A 27178-nucleotide genomic window follows, 5' to 3' on the forward strand; every position below is an offset into this window, starting at 1 on the left:
AAAAGAAATAAAGAAACAAACCCCTGTATTTTATCTGTTTGAGTGTTGATAATATATCTGTACCAGTTTAGCTTTTTCATCTCTTTTGGCAGGTTGCAGCCTGGCAAGTCAGTCAGCTGGACAGAGGAGCCAGAGCTCTGTGCCTGGGCTTTGGAAACCCAGGATGCCCAAAGAAAAACTCCTGATTCTGTGCTAGAAATCAACCCAGATCCAGGCACACCATCTGCAGCATCTTCTGTGCCACTGTTCCAGTCTGTTTCCAGTCTTGACTTTCTTGCTTTTAAGTTACACTGAAGGTTATTTCTTTCATATTGTCAAACAGACGTCATTGGGGGTGGCAGGAAACAGAGAGTACCATCCAAAGGTCTAGAGAAGCCACAAAATATAACTGATAATATCCCCTATTTAAGTGTATCATACAAGTGATAAAAAGGCTTAAATGTAATTCTTTACCAATATTAAATCCATGCCAAAAGGATAGAAGTTAGATATCAACCCCTGAAACAGTAAGCTTTCACTTAAATGAATCAGTTTTGCTGCTGATAGATTTTAAACACATTGTTAAGCATTTAAAATTCATCTGCATTTAAAAAGCTGTCATGCTTTTCTACTAATACACATTGATAAAATAGTTATTGACACACTGTAACAAAGTTTTCAAGCAAATTACATCTTAAGTAGTACTAACATGAATTATGTGTGTGTTGTCTTTTCATTTTTGACTTTTTTATTAGCCACTCTTGTGGCGTGTCATCTTACTCTCCAGTAAGGCTTTCCTGATTGCAGGCAGTGATCAGCCTAACATTTTATATTCCATTAGCAATTCAGCACTGATAGTAAAGGAAAACAGTTACATGGAACAACTCCCAGTGCTTCTGTTTCAGCCTTTTCTCTTACCATCTTTCAAAAGAAAGGACACCTAATGAAAATCACCTTTCATAGTAAAAGTGAAAGTTAGCAGTTTTAGTAGTTTTCAAAACTGAGTCCAAATTGTGCTTATATCAAGTAGCTGAATATGAACCTTTTTCTGAATGACAGATTTAATAATGACATTGAGAACTGAAAACAGAAAGGGAGTATGGGGAAAAAGGTACTGTTGCTTTTGGAAATAAGGTTTTGAAAAGAATTTCCTTTTCATCCTAGTCCCTGCCAACTTTTTAGCTCTGGAAAAAATTTCACAGAATTACATTAGATTAGAAATCAATCCTATTAGCAAAATAACAAGTGATAAATGCCCACAGGTCCTGTGTGCTTGATACCTCTTTTCAGCTGATCCCTTATACAAAATAGTTTGAAGACAGCTTATGAAAATAAAAAACTGTGAGGTTTTGGGGCTGGGTGGATTTTGCACTCACTGCAGTTAAGATACCAAATAGCTACAATGCTGTGCACGACAGGGAATAACTGCTGTCTCTCACAGCTTTTTCCTGACAAAATAGCAGCTGTAAGGATTCCTGCTAGTGGAACCAGAGCTAAATTTACAAAAGAAATGGCTTTCCAAGACTCAACTCATTTTGCTGTAGATGCCCATATTCATAATGCAGACCTTCAAAACCCTACCTAGCTACTGCTTCTCTCAGGGGACACTAAATGTTTCTCTGGTAAACCTTCCCAGGCAATCCAGCTTTGTTACAGGTTGTTTCTCAGCACCAAGCAGCTCCTTGCCTGGATGAAACTACCCAGACTAAAAACTTAACCATACAACTGTCCTATCTGTAAGATTAATTAAGCAAACAACATAAACACATTTAAAAGACTGTAGATACACTTTACTCTGCAGAGTCTTCCATATATAACAAACAAACAAACAAACAATCCAAACAGAAGTCCTAATGTATTCTGATAGCAATGAGGAGAAATAGGAAGAGGAGAAAGGGTCTGTAGTCCCCTCCTGTGATCACTGCTCTTCTACATCCCATGATTAGATGTACAGCACTTACCCAGGAGGTAAGCAATCAAGTGCAGCTTCTGTGGCTGCTTATGACCTCAAACCGTGCCTTCAGTGAGAATATTTCAACAGCAGGGATGGGGCTGTCTTCATACCTCCTGGTGGAGCTGTTATTACCCCTGCAGTTATTAAAGTATTTATTGATGTAAAGGTGGAGTCACAAGATTTAAGTGCCTACATTTTTGAGTACATTTTATAACAAGTGGCTGAAAGAGACCAGAAGCCAGTTTGTCCCCAAAACACCTTTCTTGGTGCAACCATTGTAGCTGCATGGAGAGCAGAACAGAAGTTCTCTTGGTGAAGGTGTTCACATGGTCTTACTTCCTCACATATTAATGTCATGTATGATTGACACTGCACCATGGCCGGAGCATCTGAATTCCAATGGCTTTGGAAAACATAGAACTTAGCTGTGCCTGTTCCCTTAACTGTTCCCTCCTCCATATGGTTTCTGTCCTTGGCAACCAACATTTATTCAAATAGTTAAAAAGAAACATATTTATTTGTTGAGTGAGATCTGAAACAACACACACTTTTCTTTCTCTCTTTTGCTTTTTCCCCTTTCTTTCCCAGGGTGAGTATAAATCCCAGCACATTCCCCAGACCTGAAATGCTGACACTTTGCCAGCTGGGGCAGGAGCAGCATGCCTCTTATTCTCAGATTACACATTTGCCTCCTGTCTGCCTCAAATGTTCCCGTGGCAGAGCAAACTGCAGGAGAACCAATGGCTGCTGAAGGGTTTGTGAAACCATCAGCTCAGTCAGCCCTGCTGGCTCCCTCTGACTTGTGCAAGACCCCAGAAAGCAGGACACAGAAACCAAGGCTGGCTCCGAGTGCAAGAGGGGCAGGGGGGGCCTTGCACAATGTGGACTGAAATATATTGGTTACATTCCTGCCCCCTGTGCCATATGGTGTGTAGACAGCCGTGCTGCCCAAACTGCAGCTAGAACAGTTTCTCAGACACATGAACTATAAAGAAGGAATTTTTCTATGATACTCCATAGCCCTAAGGCTGATTCCACAAACCTAAGAATTTTAGTCATGTAAGAGCAGAGTGCAAAAAGAAACCCCCAGTTCCCAGCATCTCATCCAATGTTTAGAGTGGCATAAGCAAAATGGGCCCCACAGCTTCACAAGCCAAATGAATGAGTCATGCAAACAGGCACTTTCAACAAAACAGTTTCAAAAGGTAATTTTGAAAACTAAGTTGCTTGTGGTAGGACTGGGCTAACCATACCACATCTTGTGCATGCTCTTCTTGGCTTTTCTTTTCCTCCCAGGAGCAAATATTCAGTGGCAAAAATAAGAATTCATTAGTCCTCTCACAGTTTTCTCTCTGCACGTTTCTCTGTGCTTTTCTACAATTCAGAGATTCACAGCATATGTCGTTTTGGCTGGTTATATCATAAACAATACATACTAAACCTGAAAAGTAATTTACAGTAATCCATCCTGTTATTGCTGGCAGAAATCACACAGGACTTTGCTGGTTCTGAAGCAACACCTTTAACTGCTCACCCACCCACACAAGCAAACTCTTACTGGTTTGGCAGCTGCAAGGACCCACATGCTGAAATTGGAATTGAAATTTATTTTTGCAGCCTGCAATACCAGGGTGAGAGCTGTCCTCCCAAGTTCAGGACTGATGGTTGGCATTCCCAAAGATGGGGAAGAGTAGAGGAGAGGAGTGATGGAGGCCTGCTGACACCTCAGGTTCCTTGTGGATGGATCCTCATTGCTTGGAAATAGTTTTCCTCCCACCCTGCTTTTGGAGATGATGGGGCCTCTCCACTGCCAGGTTTTTAAGCTAAATGAAGTTTGTAACTGTATATTTGGAGTGCAATACTCATATTAGTAGTGCATTTCTGAGGCACAGTCCAGTAACATGAAGACAGAGAGACTCAGTGTCTCGGATACAAAATTTAATTTTCATAAGTACCAACAATATTGAGATCTAAGTATTGGCATGCACCTACATGGAACATCATGAAGGGATGCTACTGTCAGACAGCAGAGTCTTAAATACAGGAGCAGCAGCTTATACAAATAATTGCAGGAGCCCCATAATATCTTTTAATTTCATTTTTAAGAAAAATACACAGTATTGCACAATATTATTTGTATCTCAAAAGTTACCTGCGTTTGGACAGCTCAATGGAAGATACCAAGACCAAAATTTTGCTTGATCTGTTTTCAGACAATGCAAGCTCCTGCATGAGATTACTGGGGGGGGGGGGGGGGGGGGGGATTACATTAAATATTCTAATAATCCAGCTCTAAGGCAGTCCCTTTATTTTAACAACCTGGGCCAAGCCCTTCTGGGAGACAGTGCTTGAAACTGACAGACTAAAGCCATGTAAGGTACCAAATACTTGACCTGACTTTCAAAAGAAAAGCTCCCAGTGGTATACATACCTGAGAAAATATATTTTTAAAGCTACTTTGTATATGTCTTAAATGAAAGAGACACTGACTGTTTCTGACCCAGGTGATAAATTCTTCTTTTGCCTAACCCATGTTATTCTCTCCTGGCCCACACAATCACAGCATCATAGAATCCCAGAATGGAATATGTTGAAAAGGACTTCAAGAATGATGTCGTTTCAACCCTCCTGCCATGGCAGGATCAGGTAGCTCATAGCCCCATGCAACCCTGGTCTTGGATGAGGCAACTTCCACAGAAGGGGAAATTTCTCTGGGAAACCTGTTCCAGTGTCTATCCACTTTCAGAGTAAAGAAGTTTTTCCAAAATATCTAATCTAAGGATACTCTCAGTTTCAAACCATTCTCCCTTCTCCTGTCACTACATGCTCTTGCAAGTAGACCCTCTTCATCTTACAGGCTCCCTTCAGGTACAGGACGGCTGCAATTACATCACTCCTTCCCTTCACCAGGCTGAACAAACTCAATTCTTTGGCCTTTCCTCATATGAATCATAGAATCTCACAGAATCACAGCTGAGCTGGAAGGAACTCTTAAGGATAACAGTCCAATTCTCAGAGTTGCATACAAGCAAAAAAAAAAAAAAAAAAATTACTTCTGAGGTCTACCCATAAGATTTAGAAAACAAGTAATTAAAACCATGCCTTTATTAAAGGGAGAAAAAGTTACTAAGTTTACTAAGCTTTTGGTCTGCAGAATGGAAGTCTAGCTTCAGGGAAAATTAGTACGTTTTGCTAATAGCTGGATCCAATTTAAAAGGCGCCATAAGACAACAAATCTAAATCACAAAACAAAAGCAATGTACTTAAAGATCCTAGAAAATGAGATCATTTGAAATAGAGTAAGAGCTATTGTCCAACAAAGTGGAACCTTTATTAAAGATATGGGGAATCTGTGGTCTTTACCAAATAGAGGTTCAGACTCTTATCAAAAATTATTTTAACAACTTGACTCTTAAATGTTAATTAAAGGTCAGACTCCAGCCTAATTTACAGAGGAAAAAATAGAGAATTTTTTTCAAATAACCAAGCTATGCTACAACAGATAAATTTTAATTAACAATAAGGAAGCATTTATCACCAGTCTCTTCCTATCTACAGATAAATTGGATTCAAATATGAGATCACTGGCCTACCTAATTAAGGAACAAATGTTGCCAGACAATATTTGAACTAAAAAACAGGTTTTACAGTTGCTTAGCATGGAAGAATTGCAGTTTAAGAATTGCCAATTTTACAGTGCATTTAATGACTTTCCCCCCCCATCTTAGCTGAAATAGTTATTATTTAATATACCAGTGGCTTTTCATTCTATGTAGTCTGAATTGCAAGTGGGCACTCCTGTCTTTTATGCCACAGTAAACACAGACTTTAGAAGGTGAATTTGATTTTACTGAAACTTGTGCAAGTGAAAGGTGCTGAGGTAGCATACCAGGAGCAATGAAACAACTTTTTGTGTTTCAGCTGTGTTGACAGACTATCCGTTTGGCAATCTCAAAGAGTGTACTCAAAGAGCCAAAAGCCTACTGGATGCAAACAGAATAGATTAATCATTTTTACAAGGATTCTGTAATTGTGATTATTGTGTTTGCCAAGGGTTTGTCAGGAGGCTAAGTAAAGAAGCAGTCTGTCAGCTTAAATTAGTTTTGTTTTAGACCAAAAACTGGACTTTTCATAGCCTTAGTTTTCTTTCAGGTCTTGTAGCACTTGCTTTGACAGTACTGCAGAGCCCAAAGAAACTGACGGCCAGATACAGCACCACAGCAGCAGCAATCTTTAAGGCAATCTTTCTTCCTGACATCCTCATGGTATCAGGGTTCAGTTAATGCTGTTTCTCACAGAGCAAGGTTCTGTTTTGGTATAAAACTCTTAATTTTCCACAGCTATGTCCAAAATGATAATAACATTTCAAATTTTGCTCAGTTTTACTTTGAGTACTGGAATGAACCACAGTTCAGTAGCTGGAGCTGAGGCAGATTGAGCTCACGGAGTTCCACTATGCTCTGCATTTGACATCACTGATTGTGTAAGCAGCTCCAGGTTGTATAGGCAGATTGTACATGCCATTCCTGCCACCTTGGAAAACCTCCTTTCCTGCTGTGCAGCACAGCATCAGTATCTCAACCCACTGACACCCCAGCAAAAAAAAGAAAAAGCATGGTCATTCAAGAAACCCTAAGGCAGTAACGGGCTGGCAGATCAAAACTTTGTCAGAAGCCAATTGTAATTTCGAGGAGGACGATGTAGAGGTCTAAAATAATTTAAACCCTGGTGTATGAGCTGGCCACTAAAAAGTCACTTAAAAACGAATTTTAGCAGAATATCAGACATTAGATTTTGGTAATACTGGTAGCAATATTTTACATCTGTAATTAATTTTACTCCTTCTGATTTGTATTTCTGCAGAGATCAAGCAATTGCATACTATGAAGGGTGTTGGCAGCAATGGAGAAGGACATGCAAGCCCTATCTCTCCTTCCTTAACAGCACTGATGAAGAGCTGTGGGTAGAGCTCATGCAGCAACTGCCTATATTTAGTAGCAGAAGAGAAAGGTGTGGTACAATCAAGGTTTGAAAGGCAAATTCTGTTGCTTGGTCAATGGCAGACTGTGGGGCAGCTGGCAGCATTTGAACCTGTACCTGTGCTAGTGTGCCCATGGGCCAGGCAGCATGCTTCCACAACTGTGCAAGCCTCAAGCAGCAGCAGGTACCCGCTTGAACCTTCTCACTTTTATAAACATGATCTAGGGGCAAGCATTTCCTTCCTGACCTTTCTCCTCTGCTCCAACCACATGCTTCTGTTTTAGCATTCACACAGTACTACATTAACACAATATTAAAAAGTTTATATAGTACCATAGTCTTGCTCAAGAGCAACCTCATCAGCTTCAACAGGCTGTAAACACGACTCCAGTTCCACCTGCAAATAAAACATGTATCTTTCCCACAGCCAGCACAGAGGCTTTACTACATGACCAAGCAGAAGCCAGGAATCATAAAACATGGTGCTTCAGAAAGCCCAGGCAGAGCAGCAGGCAACCTTGCTGTGATCAAAAAGGCATAGCAACTAAAGGCTAGAACTTCAGGACAGGATTCACTCTTGGCAAGGCAGCAAATGCTGAGGACTTGTTTGGAGAAGACAAATGCTCTTTTTTTCCCCCACTTCAGGCTTACAGCAGAGAGCTCCCAATTACAAACCAGACACTCTTCTCCCTATGTGGGCCCCATCTGTGATCAAGGACAGCTGTGTTGGTAGAAAAAAAAATTTCCAAAAGAAGTCAGAAAAGGCAACAGACTAAGAAGCCATATCTAATCCTTTTACAAAGGTGGCACTGGCTGTGTCTCTCTTCTGATGTCAAAGCTGTCACTGTGATTAAGAGGCTTGGTTGAGATGCTTAATTGTGTAATCTCAGTGCTCTTCAGCCTGCCCCTCCTTACCCTGTCTAACAAGAGATGGATACAAAACAGGATGGTCTCTAGCTTTACAGCAAACCAACAAAGTGATGATAGGGAAATGACCCCGACAACTGACGAGGAAAAGGCAACCAGCAGCAAAGCAGTGTGACAGCTTCAACAGCACTGTCTGGGAGACCACATTGCCATGGTGCTTTGAAGGCTTTCCTCACAACATGCACATTTGTGCTGCCACTGTCCCCATGCTGGGTAGAGCAGCTCCTATATCATAGTGCATGTCAGGTAAGGAAATGTTCAACACAGCATGTGAACTCAATTTCAAAAACAAAAGTTTTAATAAATAAGTCTTAATTTAAAACAGAGATACACTACTTATACTGGAACCAAATGCTTCCCCTTTGCCTGCATTTTCACTATTGCCTGCTCAGCATGCTGGAGCACCAGTCCCATTCATAGCTTGCAGCAAAATGAAGATGGCAGAAAAGATGTCACCATCTGCCTATTCAACAATTTCACTAGAGATGTGTGCTGAACTTTGCTTTGCTGTGGTGCTGCCAGGTCTCTGGAGCCAGGCTGCCTTCTGACTTGTGACAGAAACAATGCTTGTGCCACCTTGCCTACTCTCCATTCTTGTTCCTTCCTTCCTCAACAGGGTGCTCTGGCTGCATGTGTGAAGACACAGTCTGAGGGTGCTGCAGGGCCAGGAGATCCTGCACCTCAGACAGAGGGGAAGGAAGACAAGGTCTCAGCCTTAGGTACAACCAACATCAGAGGGGTACTGCAGGGACAAGCCTCATGCCTTCAGGAAGGTAAACCTGGCTTTAACACATGTTCATATCCAAAAGGACGCTTTTGCCAAAATGCAGCAACTCAACTGTCTGCCATCTCACATACAGCCCCATCCATATTCCCTTTGACATCCTACTGAAACACCTACCTACAATAATGGCTAGATTATGACAGAATGACAGAACATAGAATGTGATGAGCTGGAAGAGACCTTAAAGATCACCTCATTCCAACCCTCCCACCAGTGGCAGGGAGACCTTTCACTAAACCAGGTTGCTCAGAGCTTCATCCTACCTGGCCTTGAACACGGCCAGGGATAGGGCATCCACAGCTTCTCTGGGCAGCCTGTTCCAGTGCCTCACCATCCTCACAGTAAAGAATTTCTTCCTAATAGCTAATCTAAACCTACCCCTTTCAGTTTGAAGCTGTCACCCCTTGTCTTATCGCAACAGTATCTCTGGAATCAGCAGAAATTTGTATAACCATAGCAAGCAATTAAAACACTTCTCATTACCACTGTCTCTTCTGTCCCCAGATAGAGTCTGCTTATAATTTTTACCCATATAGTGTCTGCATATATGTTTCAACACAGATTATATATATATGCACATAAAAGCATGCTGGGCATATAAATCCAAATGTTATAGTGGAAAAAAGCACATAAACATATACATCTGATGCAGAAATTCAACTCTGAAGAGTTTGAGATCAAGCACACCAACAGTCTGTTACCAATTATTATTAAATTATATCTCCTGTTCAGCAAAAGGAAAGGCTGCTGTAAGTATCAAGGCAACAGTACGCTATCCCCTTTGCCTATGCCCCTCTCTCCATCCCTCTGCTTCTACCTCATCCATCCTGTAGGCAGAGGCAAAAAAACCTTTTATCTTTGGTCTCCCACAGTAACTGTGGTCAAAACATTTGTTATTTACAGGCAAGATTACTGTCACAGACGGGATCTGGAACTCCATATGAAAATAAGACTCAAACTCCAGGCACGGAACAATGTGGCTGCCTGTTTTTTCCATAACTTAGGTCACAGCCAGTCTACTCAGCCCATGCTCACATCCTTCTAATTTCCCATTGCTTAAAACCTGGATTTCCACTTTCAAAATAATTAAATACAAGACTGTTACTCCAAAGACAAAGTTTGCATCACTCTTATTCTCCCTTCTTCAACACCCAGCAAAAATTCTTAAGTGAAAAATACATTGATTTTATAAACTCAGAAGAAATATGCTCATTCCTGCAATGAAAACATTTAGATTATTCTCTGTGTTTGACATTTTTTAGTCATCTTCACCACCTGTTTTATTCCCTGCTGCTGGAATACAGTGATGATTGTTGCTTAGGACAATGCTTACACCATGTGGAACGCAACAAAATTCCTCTTCTTCCTCAGGAACTCCAACTCCTCTGTAACTCCAACTGCCACAAGAGTTGAAAGTAAGACAGCGGACTTTACCCATATGTTATTAAGTCAGTGACTCAGTGGTGGAATCATATTTGTGTGGTTAAGAAGTGATGTCAGAACCTGCACCTTTGAATTGTCCTGCTTCTTGAAGTACTTAGACCTCACAGGGCACAGGGCAAATTTTTTCCAAATCTGTGGTCCTATTCAGGCATACCCTACATCTGCAGCCAGCCTTCAAACAGGAATGAGAAGTATTAGATGAGCTCTTTTGATAAAGTCTCAAAATAAGTTTATTTTAAATAAAAAATATTTCAGATTGCTTTTCAGAATTAAAAACCAAAACAAGCCAACTAAAAAACCTCCCAAAGAAAGCAAACCTCAGATGAACATCCCTACTACTGACAGCTAGGGGATTTTGTTTGTATTTTAGAACTACCCCCTCCTTGTCATGAGCACTATGCCAGTGCTATCATATATATGCAAACAGAGTAACTTTTTAAATTTCATAACAAAGGCAGGTGGTTTGTATTACAGCACTGGGTTTATATTGGCAGACACAGAAATACTGACTAAAATTTTATGTAAAGCAATTACATCCAATTCAGAAAACCTTAAGGGCTGAGTTCAGAAGCCCAGAAGACTCCACCACTTCATTCTCCTTGCTGGACAACAGAACACAGAATTATCTCCAATCTCTTCCTCTGCAGATTCTTTGGATAAGCAGTAAAATATGCCAAACCAACCCAGCTGCATATTTGGTTCCTTCCTACCATCAGCTCCTCTGCTTTCCAAGTTTTGCTAAGTTTCTGGACTGCAACACAGAGAAAATTAAGTTCAAAACTGGTTAGAAAAATCAGGGGCGGTAAGTGAACAGCACCAGTAATGGCAGCAGTCAGGGCACAAAAACTCCTGCTCATGCAACACAGCAGCCACTGAGATCACTTGGAAAAAACATGTTGCTGTTTGTTGGCTCCTGGAGGGTTGTGCAACCAGGAGTGCTGACTGGTGGAAAGCTATTTCCACTGCTCCATAAATCTCGTGTTCTGATCATACCCTTCAGTGAATGCTGATGGAGGGATTTTCTGTTCTTCTCAAGTGGCTGGAAAAGCCCCCCAACTTTGCATGTGGAAAGAAAGCAAACCCAAATTATAGCTACTCGAGATTATCCTTCAGCCAATCTTACAAATTCATCTCAACACATCCACTCAGTCACAATGGGCACATGAGCCACAGTGAGTCTCATGGGAGGACTCCCATGGCTGTCACTGAAAGCTTTTTTCCCTCATCTTGTTCCAATTTTCTTAGCTTCGAATTTTGGACCTCATCTCTGGGAAGCAAGTGACACCTTCCTAAAAAGTACCATTTTCTAAGCTCCTTTCATTGGGAAAAGATCCAACTCCTGCAAATGCACGCTTTTGAAAAACAACCAATATTAATACCAATACCAATACTGTCTGTGCCAAAGAGCCTGCAAATTGCATTTAGATGCAACAGGAACAAGAACATAAAACAGAGTGAAGACAATTTTTTTCAAGATCACAGAGGACATTTTGCAAGTGGCTGTGGCTTCAGTCAACACATTTATCAACAAAGAGGACAATCTACAATACACCCTGAAATTAGCCCTTTTTCTAGTGAAAACAGGAAGGGCTTTCTATGACAGAGATATATTCATTGCATAAGGAAGCAGGAGAAGTAGAGCAGGGAAAAAATAGTATTTCTGTGAGGATGTGTGTAAAAAACATCAGACTGATAATAGTAAAGAGATTTCACTTTGTGAAAACAAATTTCTTCTTTCATTTCCATTTAATGAAAGTACTTCCTCAGTAATGGTTGGGTGTACAAACCTCAAATATTATTTATTCCAGAAACAAACCTATCCTGCAGGCTGACTCATCTACAAAGCCTTTTCTAGGCTCCTTACTATTCTTTTCTAGATTCCTTATATCAGGTTCCTCCTGATGTGCTAACTGCAATTCAATTGCAAATAAAAAAATATTCAATGTGACCATACCTATGTCTAGTGGCACAGTAATGCTTTAACCAAAACATTGAGAAAGGAAAAGGCACGTGAAATTTATTTTGCACTCCTGGTAAATTTTCACAGCCAACTTGTAAGTCCTGTGAAACATACTGTCTTATCCAAAATAAGGCATCTCCTCCTGACTTGAACTGAAACTGAGCAATAACCTGTATATTTAAATATAAAATAAGTACAGAAACTGTTTTTACTTTTGCATTTAAAATTCTAGAAAGCAATGCCCTGTAATATAGTCATCAGCTCAAGCTGTCACCTTTTTTATCTACTGATTTGGTGCTTCATACCAACAATGACATTAGTTAAGGAAAAGAACCATGATTCTGCCCCTGTGGTTATAATGCTACTATCTGAAACATGTCTACCTGTTTCTACATAGTACAGTCAGGAAGGACAGGCAAGCCTGTGGAGGTATTTGCAATACATTACTAACTGTACTCAAAAGCTGGAGACTGCTTCTGAGTCCCTGCCTCAAGGGAGGACTGGCCCAGTGGCTGTGCTGAAAGGAAAGCTCACCAAGTGCCTTCTGCAAGCATGCACTGACCTTTCCCAAGCAGTTCCCTTTTCCCACCCAGTTTTACAGTGTTGTCTACAGAGCTCTGTTCCATAAGTGTGCCTTCAAACAATGCCCATCTACAATCAGCAGGACAGCTGAATAATGCAACCTGAGAATGTGCTCAGCTAAACAGTCACCATCAGATGGGAAATGACAAGAATTCATTTGTACTTCCATGTCTGCCAGCTTTTCACAGGTTAGGAAAGATCAATGAATCAAAATTATTTTGTCCTAACAGAATTCTCACCACTTCTAGAATGCCAAGCACCTTAGATGGTTTGTATTAGCATGACTGCATTTTTGTCAGTGAAATAAGATGCCACCACTTTATAGCCTTGGTCACACAGGCAGACCTCAAGCACAATGAAGCGCTTGTGTGAGAATAGCTTTATGCCACCCACATGACTGATATTATGATCTTAACTCATTTTACTCACATTTACTGCAGAAAGAGTTCTAGTTTCTCTTCTCTCCCCAAAACATACCACATTATGATCCCAAATACAGGGAAAGCATTATGTAAGTGAAGAGCATTTCAGTCTGCTTCTTCGACAAGGAAACACAATAAAGCAACTTTCCATATGCTGTGCAGGCAAGATAAAAGTGATATCTACAGCAGAAAAGAAAGGAAAACTAACTTTACAGTGAAAAATCTGGGGAAGTACACCATAAATATTTCTGCTTCATCCACATTCTGTAGTTTTTATCACCACTTCTTAGATAATTCAGCAACAAGTAAAAGACACTTGCAGAAATATCATCAAGTCTTAAATAGGACTGAAAGTGTCACACCCACTGCTCTTCTCCTATGGCTGTGATCTTCTTCCTGTCACATTTTTCATTATTTTGCAGACTACTCAGCCATTCTGTGCCCTTATGTGACCACAAATTACAGGCCTTTGGCCAAATGAACAGTAATAATGGGAGTAACAAGAGGGCTCATCTAGCTAAGAAATTAATTGAGAGTTAACTCAGATCTCATGGTGTTGTCTTTTGTAAATTATTGACTCCACTTTATTTACATGAAAGTTCTCAATAGCTTATTCAAATGAGATAAAATTGCACTGTCATATCAGAAGAGATGTCATCAAGGTTAGACAGATTTAAAAAAATACTAGACACCCAAAACTTTCCAGGTAGACCAACTCTCCACATTTTGCCAGATGCTAGATATTGAATAAATAAAACAGCTGCCTAGAACAGCCACTTTGGAAAGAAACAAAACAAAAACAACCCCAGACCCACTTTAAATTTTATTATCCCACTGTGTTGTCTGATGGCAACTGTAGCTGCTGCTTTATAACATATCCCATTTCTCTTCAGCCAGCTGAACTTACAGCTGGACTTTATCATATTCAAAATGCAGCCAGCTTCTATAATACTTCTCTCCGATGCAGGATGTGATATGTCATGGAGATGTAGCCCGTGCATGAGTTATTTTGTTATGTAGTGGTGTCATGGTTTGACACTGGCGCAATGCCAGCGCCCCCATGAAAATGAACTTTCCCAAATAATTGCTGTGAGATGTGATCAGGAACAGAGCAGAGCAGGCCCAAGCTTAATAACAAAGAAAAGAACTTTATTAAACTACTACTACTCTAAAAAACACAAACACTAAATCCAGGATGAAGACCCTCCAAAACACTCCTCCTCCTCCTCTCACCCAATTTCCAACAAAACCACAGTGAGACACCACCCGGGATCCTGATCAAGTTGCCACCCTTCAGATATTCAAATACTCAGTCCTTCAAGGGAGACAGGAGTCTCTCCTGTGCCACAGACTCCCCCAGGAAACACAATTGCCACCCTTGTGTCTCCATGTCACACATGGCAACCACCCGGAGAAAATCTGCCATGGTGACACTCTCCTTTCCATGTCACAGTGCTCTCACCACTGTACATGGACAGACTGCGCATAGGGCTCCTTTAAGGATGCTTTGCCAAGGACCAAAAGAGACAACAGTTCAGCATCTCATCTTGGGACGACAGTCCCCACATTTTCTTCCTCCCCTGGGGCCAAGGGTCTCAAGAACAGAGATCTTCTTCTTCCTGAAGACAGAGGGCCTCTCCACACCCTCTTCAGCTTTCCTCTGTTCTCTCCATTCCTCTGTTGGTGGTCACTGAAACAGGTCTCTTGGCCCACCACTGCATCCCCCTAAATGCCGTCTCTGTTGCAGGAGAATTTGGTTCAGTCTATGGCTAACAAGAAAAGTCCAGCCACAAGCCACTCCATCATCTCCTCCCACTCAAAACTTTCCTCTTCTAACATTTCAGATCCCAGACTGTCTCTCTTCTACTTCAAATCGAGGGGGAGTAATTTACAAAGCCTTCATTTCCCAGGAAAGGGTTAGAAGTTCAGACTCCCTGGACAGCTGAAATCTCTGTCCAGAAGCCAATTCCCAAGGCCAAGGCTGGGCGCCTTCCCCCCCCACTCCTTCTCCTCCACCGGCAAAGTTACAGGTGCCCAGGTGCAGTCCGGACTCTCTGTCTCTTCCCTCTGGGGGGAGATGACAAAGACATCTCCGCTTCTCTCCACCCTTCCGTCCACAGGAGCTGGCTCGGTTCCAGTCCTTCTACCCCTCGGCTCCCCTCGACCAGGCCGCATGGCTTCCCCTCCCCCACCCAGCCCCATGGCTGGGCAGGGGAGATCTGCACAGCACCCTGACCGGAACCAAAGAGAGCGAGCTCTTGGGAGTTCCTGCTTTTAACCCCCTGTGTTCTCAGAGGCGTATCCACACCTTCAGTGGTCACTCCAGGTGCCAATATCTAAACCTGACCACTGATTGGTTTGACCCAACTTCCTGAAAGAATTCACTTCCATGCCAAACCACGACAAGTGGGAAGCAGCACCACAAGACAGGGGAAACAGGAAAAGAAAATTGAGGACACAATCCTTCTTCCATGGAATTGAGTCCCACTTGTCTGACACTACTTGGCTGATCCACAATGAGCTGAAGGCACAGAGAGAAGAACGGAAAAACTTCTTTAAACTTTGAAAACTTCATTGCTTTTAAAACAAAGATCTCTTGGATATGCTCAATTCAAACAGCTCAGATCAATGAATTTAATCTTTTGAAAACAAACTTGTAGTTTTGTGTCTTCTCAGATGCTCCAAGGTTTGAGGAGTAAATGGAAAATGAAATAATTATTTGTTACAGAAGTGGACTGCAAAAAGTGGAAAGGAGTCACAAATTCTGCAGTTTGGCAGATGCCCTATAAGCCTCTCTTGGCATTCAAGACTAGGGGCAGACCAATCTGAAATGTGATTAAGCCATCCACAGTTCTGGCTCTTGAGGCTCCAAAGTTATGCATTATGAATCACAAACATGTTACTTAACCTATGATTTATTTTTTGTTTGGTAAAAGAAGCATTCAAATGTCTGTCCTAGTGGGAAGATATACACTGAGCCTATGTATCTGCATTGAAACCTGATTTGAAAGGAGAGTGAGTAGGTGAGTGAGATCTCTTCAAGAGAGCTCAACCTTTACATTCCAGGCCAAGGCTGACTCTGACCTCTCTCTTCTCCTGACTGACACAAAGGAATCCACACAGGACAGATAACCTGCTGCAAACCTTCCACTCCTTTCTGAAGCCACATGTACCCCTAGGTTGTTAAGTCTGGACGTCCACATTGTAACAAATGGCCAGGAGTACCAAACAGTGCTGCTGTTAGCTTCACTGGCTGGGGACAGACCTACACTTTGCTGTGGGCAGATGCAGATGCCACCAGGTGTGCAATGCTTTACTACAACAAGCATGGTCAATTTTAAAGTCAAAATAAAGATGCTTCAGTCACAGAGACAGAAAAGACTTAAGAAATATAAACAAGTATTTTTCATGCTGTACTTGTGCAGAAAAGATGGACCCCCAGTAATAATCTTCAAAATTATTATGTACAAATTTTAAGACCAAACTTTGTGAAAATACATAAAAAACTGCACTCCTTTGTGCATGTACCCTCCCACACTATTGGCCATATCACTGCTTATCCCTACCGGAAGACGATTGTGAATTTAAATGCTACTTTTCAAAAATAAGAAAACAAGGCTATTTCTTAACTTTCTGCTGTTGGATGGAACACAGCTGGCAACCTCACTTCCAAAAATCCTGGAATAAACCCTCTGACATTGACAGTTTTCTTTTTATTGGCCTGTCTGTTTTTTGTGCTTTTATTTTTAATAATCCATTTCTGATGTTTAGCTACTGAGAACATTTGAACTCTGGAACATTTGAACAACAGGATCACTATAATTGATTTGTGTATCCACAAATTAAATCTCGACAAGAATAGGCTCACACTGCAATTCTTTGCCCCAGGGTCACAACAACAAAAATCCCCTGTGCACATACATGACAATGAGGCACAAATAATCTGTTCCTCAGGTAGGTGAGGCCATGGGAGCTAGCTCCCTTTAAAGGACTGTAGGTCCCCCTTCCTGGGGTCTGATGACTGGTAAAATGCTAATGGTAATGTTATCTTAGTTGTACTTCTAAGTGAGTTGTCTGCTAAGCTCTTGGTTTCACATTGTAAAATAAAATGGAGATTATGTTCATTTCATAGAGGTCCTAATCTTGAGGGTTTGTGGAGGTTTTTCACAAAAACATTCTGATAGATTGTGTACTTTTACATTAACACTGCAAGGAAAAAAGAAAGTATGAAAGTGAAGGGGAAGGAAAAACCTGAGAGACTGAAGCTTGTGGCCTGGTGCTTACAATTCATAGGCATGAAACAGCAACAACAACACAGCTATTGCTTTGATCTATGTCCCTGTTAATTCCTCTTCCCATAAGAGAACCACTGACATTTCACTGGTATTCAGATGTGACTAAAATATATTCTAATACCTATAAATAGAGATACTGGTTCAAGTACTAATTAAAAACAAATCTGGCATTTGGAAAACTGTATCAACAAAAAGAAAAAAGGTGCAAGTAAACAGCAACAATTGAAATGTGGTTCTATGTTGTTCTTTTTTTGTTGTTTTTTTCTGAGAAAAAGGTAGACACCTGTTCTATCAATGTTTACATTAAGGTTTGGATTTCCGAGTCTTTCCAAGCATCTACACAGCAACTTCAGCATAAAAGTAACAAGATAGATTTTGCCCTCTCCTTCAATTCTAATAATTGCCATAAAGTTCCAAGAATAACAGGGTAAGTCAAGCACACTGGCTTTCTGCAACCTTCTGCAAGGCATTTTTTAAATAAACAGGAACCAAATGTTAAGTTCACCATATTCCTTCATTGCACAGTAGCTTGGTCATATGCTACATCATAATTAACCCTTGTTTTATATGTGTATATATATATATATATATATATACACACACACACACATGCATCTCTAGACTCCTTTACTTTCATCTCTGACTTTCTTACCTCCTCCTGAATACTACATACTCAAAGCAAAGGCTGTTTGCAAGGCTGCTTTCAGCCACCACTTCTGCATTAATTTTCAGAACTCTTCCAGCTTGAGAAAACCATGGGACTTAAAATGAGTCCTCTCTGCACATGGTAATAAAGATTTACTGGTTTGCCTCCCAAAGATATAAACCACTTTGGAGCGAGGATGCTACCCTTTATGATATCATATAAAGCAGTGTTTTTCTTGGAGGCTATTAATGTCACTGGCACTTAGTAGAAGCAACTGCAAAAAATATTAAATTAAGGCCTCAAACCAGAAAACACTATAGTCTCTCTGGAAAGCTAACTTTCCTAAATCCTGAGTGAGACTTTGAGCATGCAAAGAGGAACAATATGAGCCGAGAATGGGGAAAAATAATTTTAGAGTATAACAGACATGATTACATTTGGAGACACTATCACAACAAAAACAAATTTGGCTCCACTACACAGAAAAACATAGTGAAAAATTTAACACTTAAACAAATGTGCTGCCTCAGGTACATGTAAAATAGTTTGAACATCTGGGATGCGCTGTACTTTACTACCACAGTACGCAAAACACACTTGAACCTGCCTACACAAAAGACAGAAATACTGAGTCATTATGGCACATGAAGATGCAACAATACTGGAGTTAAGATCATCCAATTTCAGATTCAGACATGAAAAAAAAATAATTGCAGTAAGCCTGGTTCCTAGTGGAACACTGTCATTCCTAGTCAACAACAACAGTGGCGTACATCAGAGAGATTTTGTTTTTACGTGACTTACCTCAGCATCTTGCTCCCGGAGCTGGTATGTTCTCTCTAAGCACTGTAGTATTCTAGGACACAATGTCTTCTCCTCCAAAAGGAACTCCAGAAGTAAGACCAGCTGATCAGGGAGAAGCTAAAAGAAAAATAAATGCCATGTGCGAATGAAGATCTCTACTGGCTGAGCAATGTAAATGGAAAGAAACCAAAGAGGACAAGATTGTGATAACCTGTGTACTTCCAGCATGTACTTCAAATACAACTTTGACCTCTAGCTAGTTTCTGAAAAGCCTCAGGGTTTATGTGTCTGTGTTCTGAAAGACTGTGCTGGGGCACAATTAGGACTCATTTTCCATAGTTTCCATTGCTATGGTTAGGTCAGATCTAAAACATGTATATCTTACTGAAATATAATCGTGGCTTAATAAGCAAGATTTTTATGAAATGTATAAAATAAATAATTCTATTTTGTTTGGGTTTGAAAAGAGAATAATTTACAGTGTATAATTTGAGGAATCAATAAGGCATATGAATATATCATTTTTTAGAGTGGTGTTTTTATCTGATATACAAGCATTTACTTGATATGTTTACAGTGAACAAAGAAACACAATACAAATAAGTGACCCACCAAACAATTGTTGTAAAAAGACATTCTGAGGTATATTTTAGTGCAATGAGTCACAAACCATCCATCCTTTCATGGGAAATATGCATGAATGTTGTATTTGTGGCACACATGGTACAGCATCTACACATGGATATATATTCAGTAGTTTCTGTTAGGTTCTTGACTCCAGAACGTATCATTTTGAACTGGAACCTAATGTAACTTAAAAAAAAAAAAAAAAAAGCACAAGAAGTCTGTTGTAGCCAGTGCTTAAGTGCTCTGTTTAATAGGCTTATTGCATGAACAAATAAATAATTCAAACAGAGCTCAGAGACAAATTGTATCAGCTGCCAGGAAACATCTCTTGGAAATTCAGGCTCCAAGGTGATCAGTCAGAAGTTTGTTATATGCCCCAAAACTCTCCCCACTATTCATCATTGCATGGCACCAGGGGAGGAAGGGGAAAGGGAAAAGAATGCCAGTAAAGCTTTTACATACAAAAAGAAACCAATCCTACTCACTTCTAATGTTCTTGAGACAGACTAATGAAAAAAGACAGCCTTTTGACAGTACTTCCAGTTTTCACCACATATGGTGATTTTCTGTTCCCACCTCGCTGCCTGCCCATGTCTGCTTTGCCGCGTCAATGTGCTAAGCAGGGATAAAATTAAGTCAGCTATAGGAAATGCCTCTTCCAACAACACATCCCACATCCAGGGCTGTTTATGTGGACTGAACAAGACTGGACTCCTGATCTTGGACAGCAAGTCCATGAAGATACCCAGGATCTTCTGGTAAGTCTTACTCTGTAAAATACCTACATTAATAACTAATTTAGCAACATGACATTTTCTTCCCTTTTAGACTGATTACTACCTAAATAAGAATAAAAAGGGAAGGGCATCTCTATTATGATAATGCTTTGATTTCTTTGCATTTTGATTTCTTTCCAATTTTTTATTGGTAAAATTGTACTCCTGAAGACTGAAAATACCTCATATCTTACTAGCTCTTAGTGGAACATTTTGTAAGTAATACCAAAGCCTGCTAATCACATGGTGTCATGGTTTGACACTGGCGCGATGCCAGCGCCCCCATGAAAATGTACTTTTCTAAATAATTGCTGTGAGATGTGATCAGGAACAGAGCAGGCCCAAGCTTAATAACAAGGAAAAGAACTTTATTAAACTACTACTACTATAAAAACTATAAACACTAAATCCTGGATGAAGACCTTCCAAAACACCCGTCTTCCTCCCACCTAATTTCTAAACAAACTCAACAGTGAGACACCACCCGGGATCCTGATCAAGTTGCCACCCTTCAGATAATCAATACTCAGTCCTTCAAAAGAGACAACAGTTCAGTTTCTCATCTCGGGACTACAGTCCCCCCCATTTTCCCCTGGGGCTGAGGGTCCAAGAACAGAGGTCTTCTTCTCCTCTTCTTCTTCCTCGAAGACAGAGGGTTTCTCCCCACCTTCTTCAACTCTCCTCTGTTCTCTCTACTCTGCTGGTAATCACTGAAACAAGTCTCTTGGCACTCCAACGCACCCCCCCCCCCCACCCAAGTGCAGCTTCTGTCAGGAGAATTTGGTTCAGTCTATGGCTAACAAGAAAAGTCCAGCCACAAGCCACTCCGTCATCTCCTTCCAACTCAAGAATTTCTTCTTCCATCATCTCGGATCCCAGACTGTCTCTCTTGTACTTCAAATCAAGGAGGAGTAATATTTTACAAAGCCTTCATTTCTCAGGAAAGGGTTAACAGTTCAGACTCCCTGGACGGCTGATATATCTGCCCAGCAGCCGACTCCCAAGGCCAAGGCTGGGCACCTTCCCCCCCCACTCCTTCTCCTCCGCACCGGCAAAGTTACAGGTGCCGTCCGGACTCTGTCTCTCCCCCGGGGTGGGGGATGATCAAGACATCTCCGCTTCTCTCCACCCTTCCGTCCACAGGAGCTGGCTCGGTTCAAGTACTTCTACCCCTCAGCTCACCTTGACCAGGCCACATGGCTTCCCCTCCCCCACCCAGCCCATGGCTGGGCAGGGGAGGTCTGCACAGCACCCTGACCGGAACCAAAGAGAGCGAGGTCTTGGGAGTTCTTGCTTTTAACCCCCTGTGTTCTCAGAGGCGTATCCCTATCTTCAGTGGTCACTCCAGGTGCCAATATCTAAACATGACCACTGATTGGTTTGACCCAACTTCCTGAAAAAATCACTTCCATGTCAAACCACAACACATGGTATTGTTAAAAGCGGCCAGGTATTTAAAAATATTGAATATTTTATTTCAGGACAACTACTAAAATGGCAGTTTAAAGGCTTTTTATGGAGTCCAACAGCAGCTGCCAGGGGGTTAGTGAGACAAGTTAAAAAATAAACCAGGAAAAGCTTCTGGGAAGTGACTCTACTTGGAAACTGAATTAATTCTGAACACTAATAAAATACGAAATGTTGCAGAACACCACACAAAAAAAAGCAACTTCTGATTTAGACAGTTTTCACTGCTAACGAAAAAGACAGAAGAACAATACTTAATTTGCAGAAGCTATGGAACAGTTGCTTGAATAAGTAGATACAGAACAGCTGAGTATTTTATAATACATCTGCAGTATAACTGCTACACAGATTCACCCACAGAAAGCTATTGTTTAAAGGTAACATTACAGAATCTCACTGAAGCCAAAAAAAGAGCAACAGCAGAGCAGCAGCCATGCCCTTAATTTACGTCTGTCTAGTGCTTCATCATGGCTGAAGTTTTTTCAGAACTACCAGTTACACTCTTGAGAGTCAGTAAAACAAAACCCCAATAAAACAAACAAATAAACAAAACCAAGAGTTCACAAAGTGTTTGGACAATGCTATCAGGCATATGGTGTGATTATTGAAGTGTCTTGTACAAGGCTAGGAGTTGGACTCCATGATCCTTGTGGGCCCCTTCCAACTCAGCATCTTCTATGATTCTATGAATAAGACCATGGCTTCTCTTATTTTCCCACATTCCAGCTGCCCAAGATGATACCTTACATATCAGTTTCTAGCTCAGGGATTAGTTACAGTCCAAGGCAGGAGTGAGCGAACACCGGCAGAAAGGGCGGGGCGCTGGCAGGGGAATGCTGGCAGACCTCTTCCCACAGAGGCACTAGTGGGCACAGCTAGTTTGTTTTCCGACTTGTTTCTAACACAAAAGGAGGAACGTTCCCATCTACACTTTTACCCTTTCCTTTCAATAAAAGAGACTCTCCTTAAAAACCCTGACTTAGGCCAAGAGACAGAAAATTGCAACCAGAGTTTCATGACACCAGCTACTACAAAATTCAGTCAGGGGTGCAGACATTTTCTTTTCCCCACACACAACAATATGATACAACAATATCATTCTCACCAAAGCAGTCTTTTAATGGTTATAAATAAGCTTCCAAAATTGCACTTGAGTTTTCTCTCAGAAACCCCACTCTCATTGTTTTTTTGTTTTCCCACCACCATCCTTATTTGTCCTGCCCACCTGTTACTTTCCATCTTTCATACCAGGAAAATTGGGGTGCATGTTGTCAATTTTCAATTTTTTTGCCTCATGCTTAATAAAAAGAGGCCCTTGCCTTAAGTGCTATCTAAACATAAATACTGTAGAGACCTAAATGCAAATTTCTTTTCAAGCACTGTATAACCACCTTCCTTTACAACAACTCATATTCTGTGAATGCATATTTACTATCTAACACCCATAGAAAAGTACACAACACAGATACAGCAAGTTACAGCAGGATAATCGTCACACTCTCAAGTTGTGCCTTCAGGCTGGAAACATTCAGAAAAAAATCATAATACTGTAAATGCAAAATGTCAGTGTTCCTCATAAAATAAAATAAAAATAACCCACTCATACTCTGAACTAGAATAGAAAATGCTCAATCAAAATGTTCAAATATATGCAATTATGAAAGCAAATCGCTTCAATCAGGAAATGTGGCAAGGATCAAGAAATAGTTTTCATTACGTCAATGACTGCTGCAACGGCATCTATTTATACTATAAAGTAGATAGTTCCTGTCCCAACTTATGCCTGCTGCATGGAAATCATACTACTTTTATCAGGGCTGCTCCCCCCCGCCAGCTGTGACTATGGACACTACAAAGAGGAAATAAATTAATACATTGTGATGAAGCACACTACAGGTTTTCTGTCATGTCCCATGTAATTAAACACCATCCCCTCTATAAAGCTGTATCCCTGCACTGTATATATTATCTTGCCCTTAAGACTGTAAAACCTCTCCTCCAACTCTTCAGCCTTCTGAAGGAGTTCAGTTTGTTCTGCCACTAAACAGCCATTTGTTCCTGCTTCCCCTAAGTTACCTGATGTAGTAGCTTTAAAGTTTGAGTAAAGAGGCTATTACCCTTAAAACAAACTATAAAGGATAGGGAATATGAAAACTGGCTCTATATTTGAAAAATGCAAGATGAAAGAAATAAAGATAACATTTAAAAAATTAAAATATATCTGATAGTCACTGTATACTAAGTCTCTTGGAAGTAAGAAAAGCATAATTTGTATTTTATTCATATTAGTGCACAAAACACTTAAGCCATTATACTGTGTAACAAGAGTATTTAATATTCTTATAGTTTTATACTTAACACTCTTATACTTAAAAAGATTAGTAGGTTTGAAAGGTTTTTTACAAATAATCTTTGAACAAAACTATGATTTTTCAAAGTACAATCCATAACCTGTAAAAAGCACAAAGAAAACAAATCTTTCCTCTTCAGAGATCTGGTATAGCAGCTATAGAGGTCATCGATCTCACATCCCAGAAGACCACCCACACGAAAGAGCGTATTTCTCAATTCCTACATTAACAAACACAATAAATGCCAGATTCACCCTTTATACTAGGAAAAAAATTGCCACTGAAACATTTGACTACTGACCTTTCAGCCATGAAATGTGACACAGATATATACCTACTTGAATATCCACAGCACCAACCCTTGCACTGCACCCCTCTGCCAGGACACAAACCACTAAAGTTGTACAGCTGGTATGTTGAATATCCCATTTGCTCCTGCCTGCACTTGAATGAAGTCATTGAAAGCCTCCTTGGAGGGGAAATCTGCCTCAGACTAATGCAGCAACCAATTGACAGTGGCGAGATTTCTATTATTACTCCATTATCACACTGGGATCTGTGCCTAAATGAGCATACTTCCTCCCTGATGCCATTTCCTTTTATCCTGGCTCTAGTCTAAAAGTGGATCAATGGGAGTAATATATATGATGTCACTTCAATTTACAGCCACTACCTCCCTCTCTCGCATGCACAAATAGATCAATTCTTCCCAAAAATGGTTAAAAAATGCACAGGGAGAATCTTCTCTGAGAAAAGGATTCTCTGCTATATTTGTCTGTGTAACCACAGCAAGGAACTGTTTACACTGTGCAAAAAACAGGGGGAAAAAGGATAAAAAAATCACTACTGTGCACTGGAAAATGCTGGCTGAAATACAAGAAAAACAAGGCCTTATTGAGAATTAAAGCAATATGACCTTTGAAAATTACACATAAATGTTTAAAGTTTTTAAGGCACAGTATATTTCTCCTGTACTTGGTGGAAGATAATCTTGTGTCCTGTCCCCAAAAACACAAAATGTATTTTCATTTATATATTTACAAAATTTTCCCAAGTCAAACCAAATTCCTTCCCACTCCCCTCTTAGGAAAGAAAGGGAAAAACCTCCACTCCATAGTTCAGTTGTGAATGGTTCCCTTCAGAAAAAAATTGATCACAGAATCATTTAGGTTGGAAAAGACCTGTAATATCACTGAGATCAACCACTAATCCAGCATTGCCATGTTGACCATTAAACTATGTCCCTATGCACCAAGTCTACATGTTTTTTTAAATACCTCCAGAGAGACTGACTCAACCTTGTGCAGCCTGCTCAATTTCCTCATAAACTGTAGTCAAGAAAGCAATGCTGCTAGTCCAGGAGATACGATTTATAGGTCCAGGCCATCTCTGCAACTTTTACTTCACATGGTCAAACAAATCCCTGAATGAATCTAATTTTATGAACACTCCCCCCACTGCCTTGAATGCTCTTTTCTGCAGGCTGCAACTAAATAAAGACTTTTGTGGAACAAATCACCTCACTCCTCAAACTGTTAAGGAAATTGGTAGCTTAAAAATTCAAAAAAGCACTGTTTACTCAACCATGGTTTTAACCAGATGTTGTCATTGTTTACCTCAATATTCTTCAGATACTGATCAGCACAGTGACTTCTATTAAATGTAAACAAGGCACGTTCCCCCCCACCCCCCTTCAAGAGCTAAAATGTATTCATAATAAGTAGCCTATGAATTCAATAAAAAATGTTCACACTTACAGATGTTAACTAGTGTAGGGCAATAGACTAGTGAAAAGAGTTTAACTCTGAAAAAACTAGTCTGCTGTTTGATTAATATGCAGGGGAAAAAACTATTCTGCAATTGACATATGCTTTGAACTGGTTGCAAAATAAAGTCCATCTTTGCCAGAGGCTTACAAAATTTCACAAGCACATAGTGAAAAAAACAGTTCTGCTCAACTTCATTTAGGCCAGTTTGTTTGACTTGTCTGTTGATGAAAAGTCAGCTCCCCTTTCAATGTTTATGAAAGATAACTAGTCCTCACTATATTTAAAAGCAAAATATCTCAGTCTGTAACACATTTTTATCTACTCACGAACTGCACTTGTATGATATCTCTTCCCACTGTGTGCGAAGTGGGAAGAGATTTTTCTGTTTTCTGTATCTGTTCAGATGGCTCTTTCTATGCTCAGCAATTCATTTTTGAACACAACCATTTTAAAAACACAAACCAGGATTGTACCTGGTAATTATGACGAAAAATATATTCCTATGACCTTTGCTTCAAAAAGCCTTATTTCAAAAAGTAATAATTCTAACAAGTTTATCAGCATTTCACTTGTGTTATACTTCAAAATGCTTTTTCTGGGACATTTATATCTAGCATCACCTACTTTTTACTAGTAAGAACATAAAAATGACACAGACCAATTTATTTAATAAACAATTGCACTGGCATTTTATTCCCAGTTACTTCCCTCCTTATATCATCAAAATTAAGGCTTTTTTTAAAAAGCAGATAAGCTGTGTCAGGAATAATTTTAAGGCTGATACCTACTAAAACACAAAGGTTTGATTTATTCTGGCCACAAATATGAAAACACTGCTGAATGAAGGACACAAATCACTGTTTTACATTCTGTGTCCGATATTCTGGTTACACATTACCAGTAATATTTTTAGAAGGCCAGCCAGTGCTACCAGTCCATAAACTGGAACATTTTCTTAGGCTTTAGTATGAAGTATTTTCCCATAACTTACTTAATGGAGAGAAGATCCACTTACAAAGAAATTCAACATCTGCTATCTAACATAAATGCAGTGAAATGTAAAAAATTATTAAACCTTTATGATCTAACATATTGCTGAGCCAGCAAAACGAAAAACAGGTGGCTTCCACTACAGGTTCAGTCAGGTTATGCAGTGCTTTTCTCAACTGTAGCTTTCTCAAAGAAACATTTCACTGTAACTTTACCCTCAAGCATAGTAATTCCCTTTCAAGCATAATAGGCTACACATTCTCTATTCTATGCAGATTACCAGCTCTGCCAGTTACTATCATGCTTCCAGGATGTGCTGCTCCTGCTTTCAGATGAAATGGCCACACCAAGAGTAAATGGACACAGAAAACCAAATTACACATCTCAAGACATACTTCACAGACAGCGTTACTGTGACACAA

The 27178-nt window shown here is 40.2% G+C and overlaps 1 protein-coding gene across 5 annotated transcripts in view; it reads right to left on the reverse strand.

Moving 5' to 3' along the window:
• The window catches only part of AOPEP (aminopeptidase O (putative)), a 194324-nt gene that overhangs the window by 7988 nt on the left and 159158 nt on the right, over positions 1-27178 (reverse strand). For all 5 annotated transcript variants that reach the window (XR_010994526.1, XM_068176670.1, XM_068176667.1 and 2 more), the window contains one exon: positions 18777-18893. Coding sequence is in view for 4 of the 5 variants with exons in the window: in XM_068176670.1 (XP_068032771.1) it covers positions 18777-18893 (117 nt within the window). In the remaining variant the exon portion in view is untranslated. The remainder of the gene's footprint in view (positions 1-18776; positions 18894-27178) is intronic.

The sequence above is a fragment of the Anomalospiza imberbis genome, chromosome Z (genome assembly GCF_031753505.1).
Source record: "Anomalospiza imberbis isolate Cuckoo-Finch-1a 21T00152 chromosome Z, ASM3175350v1, whole genome shotgun sequence".
NCBI classification, from domain to species: Eukaryota; Metazoa; Chordata; class Aves; order Passeriformes; family Viduidae; genus Anomalospiza; species Anomalospiza imberbis.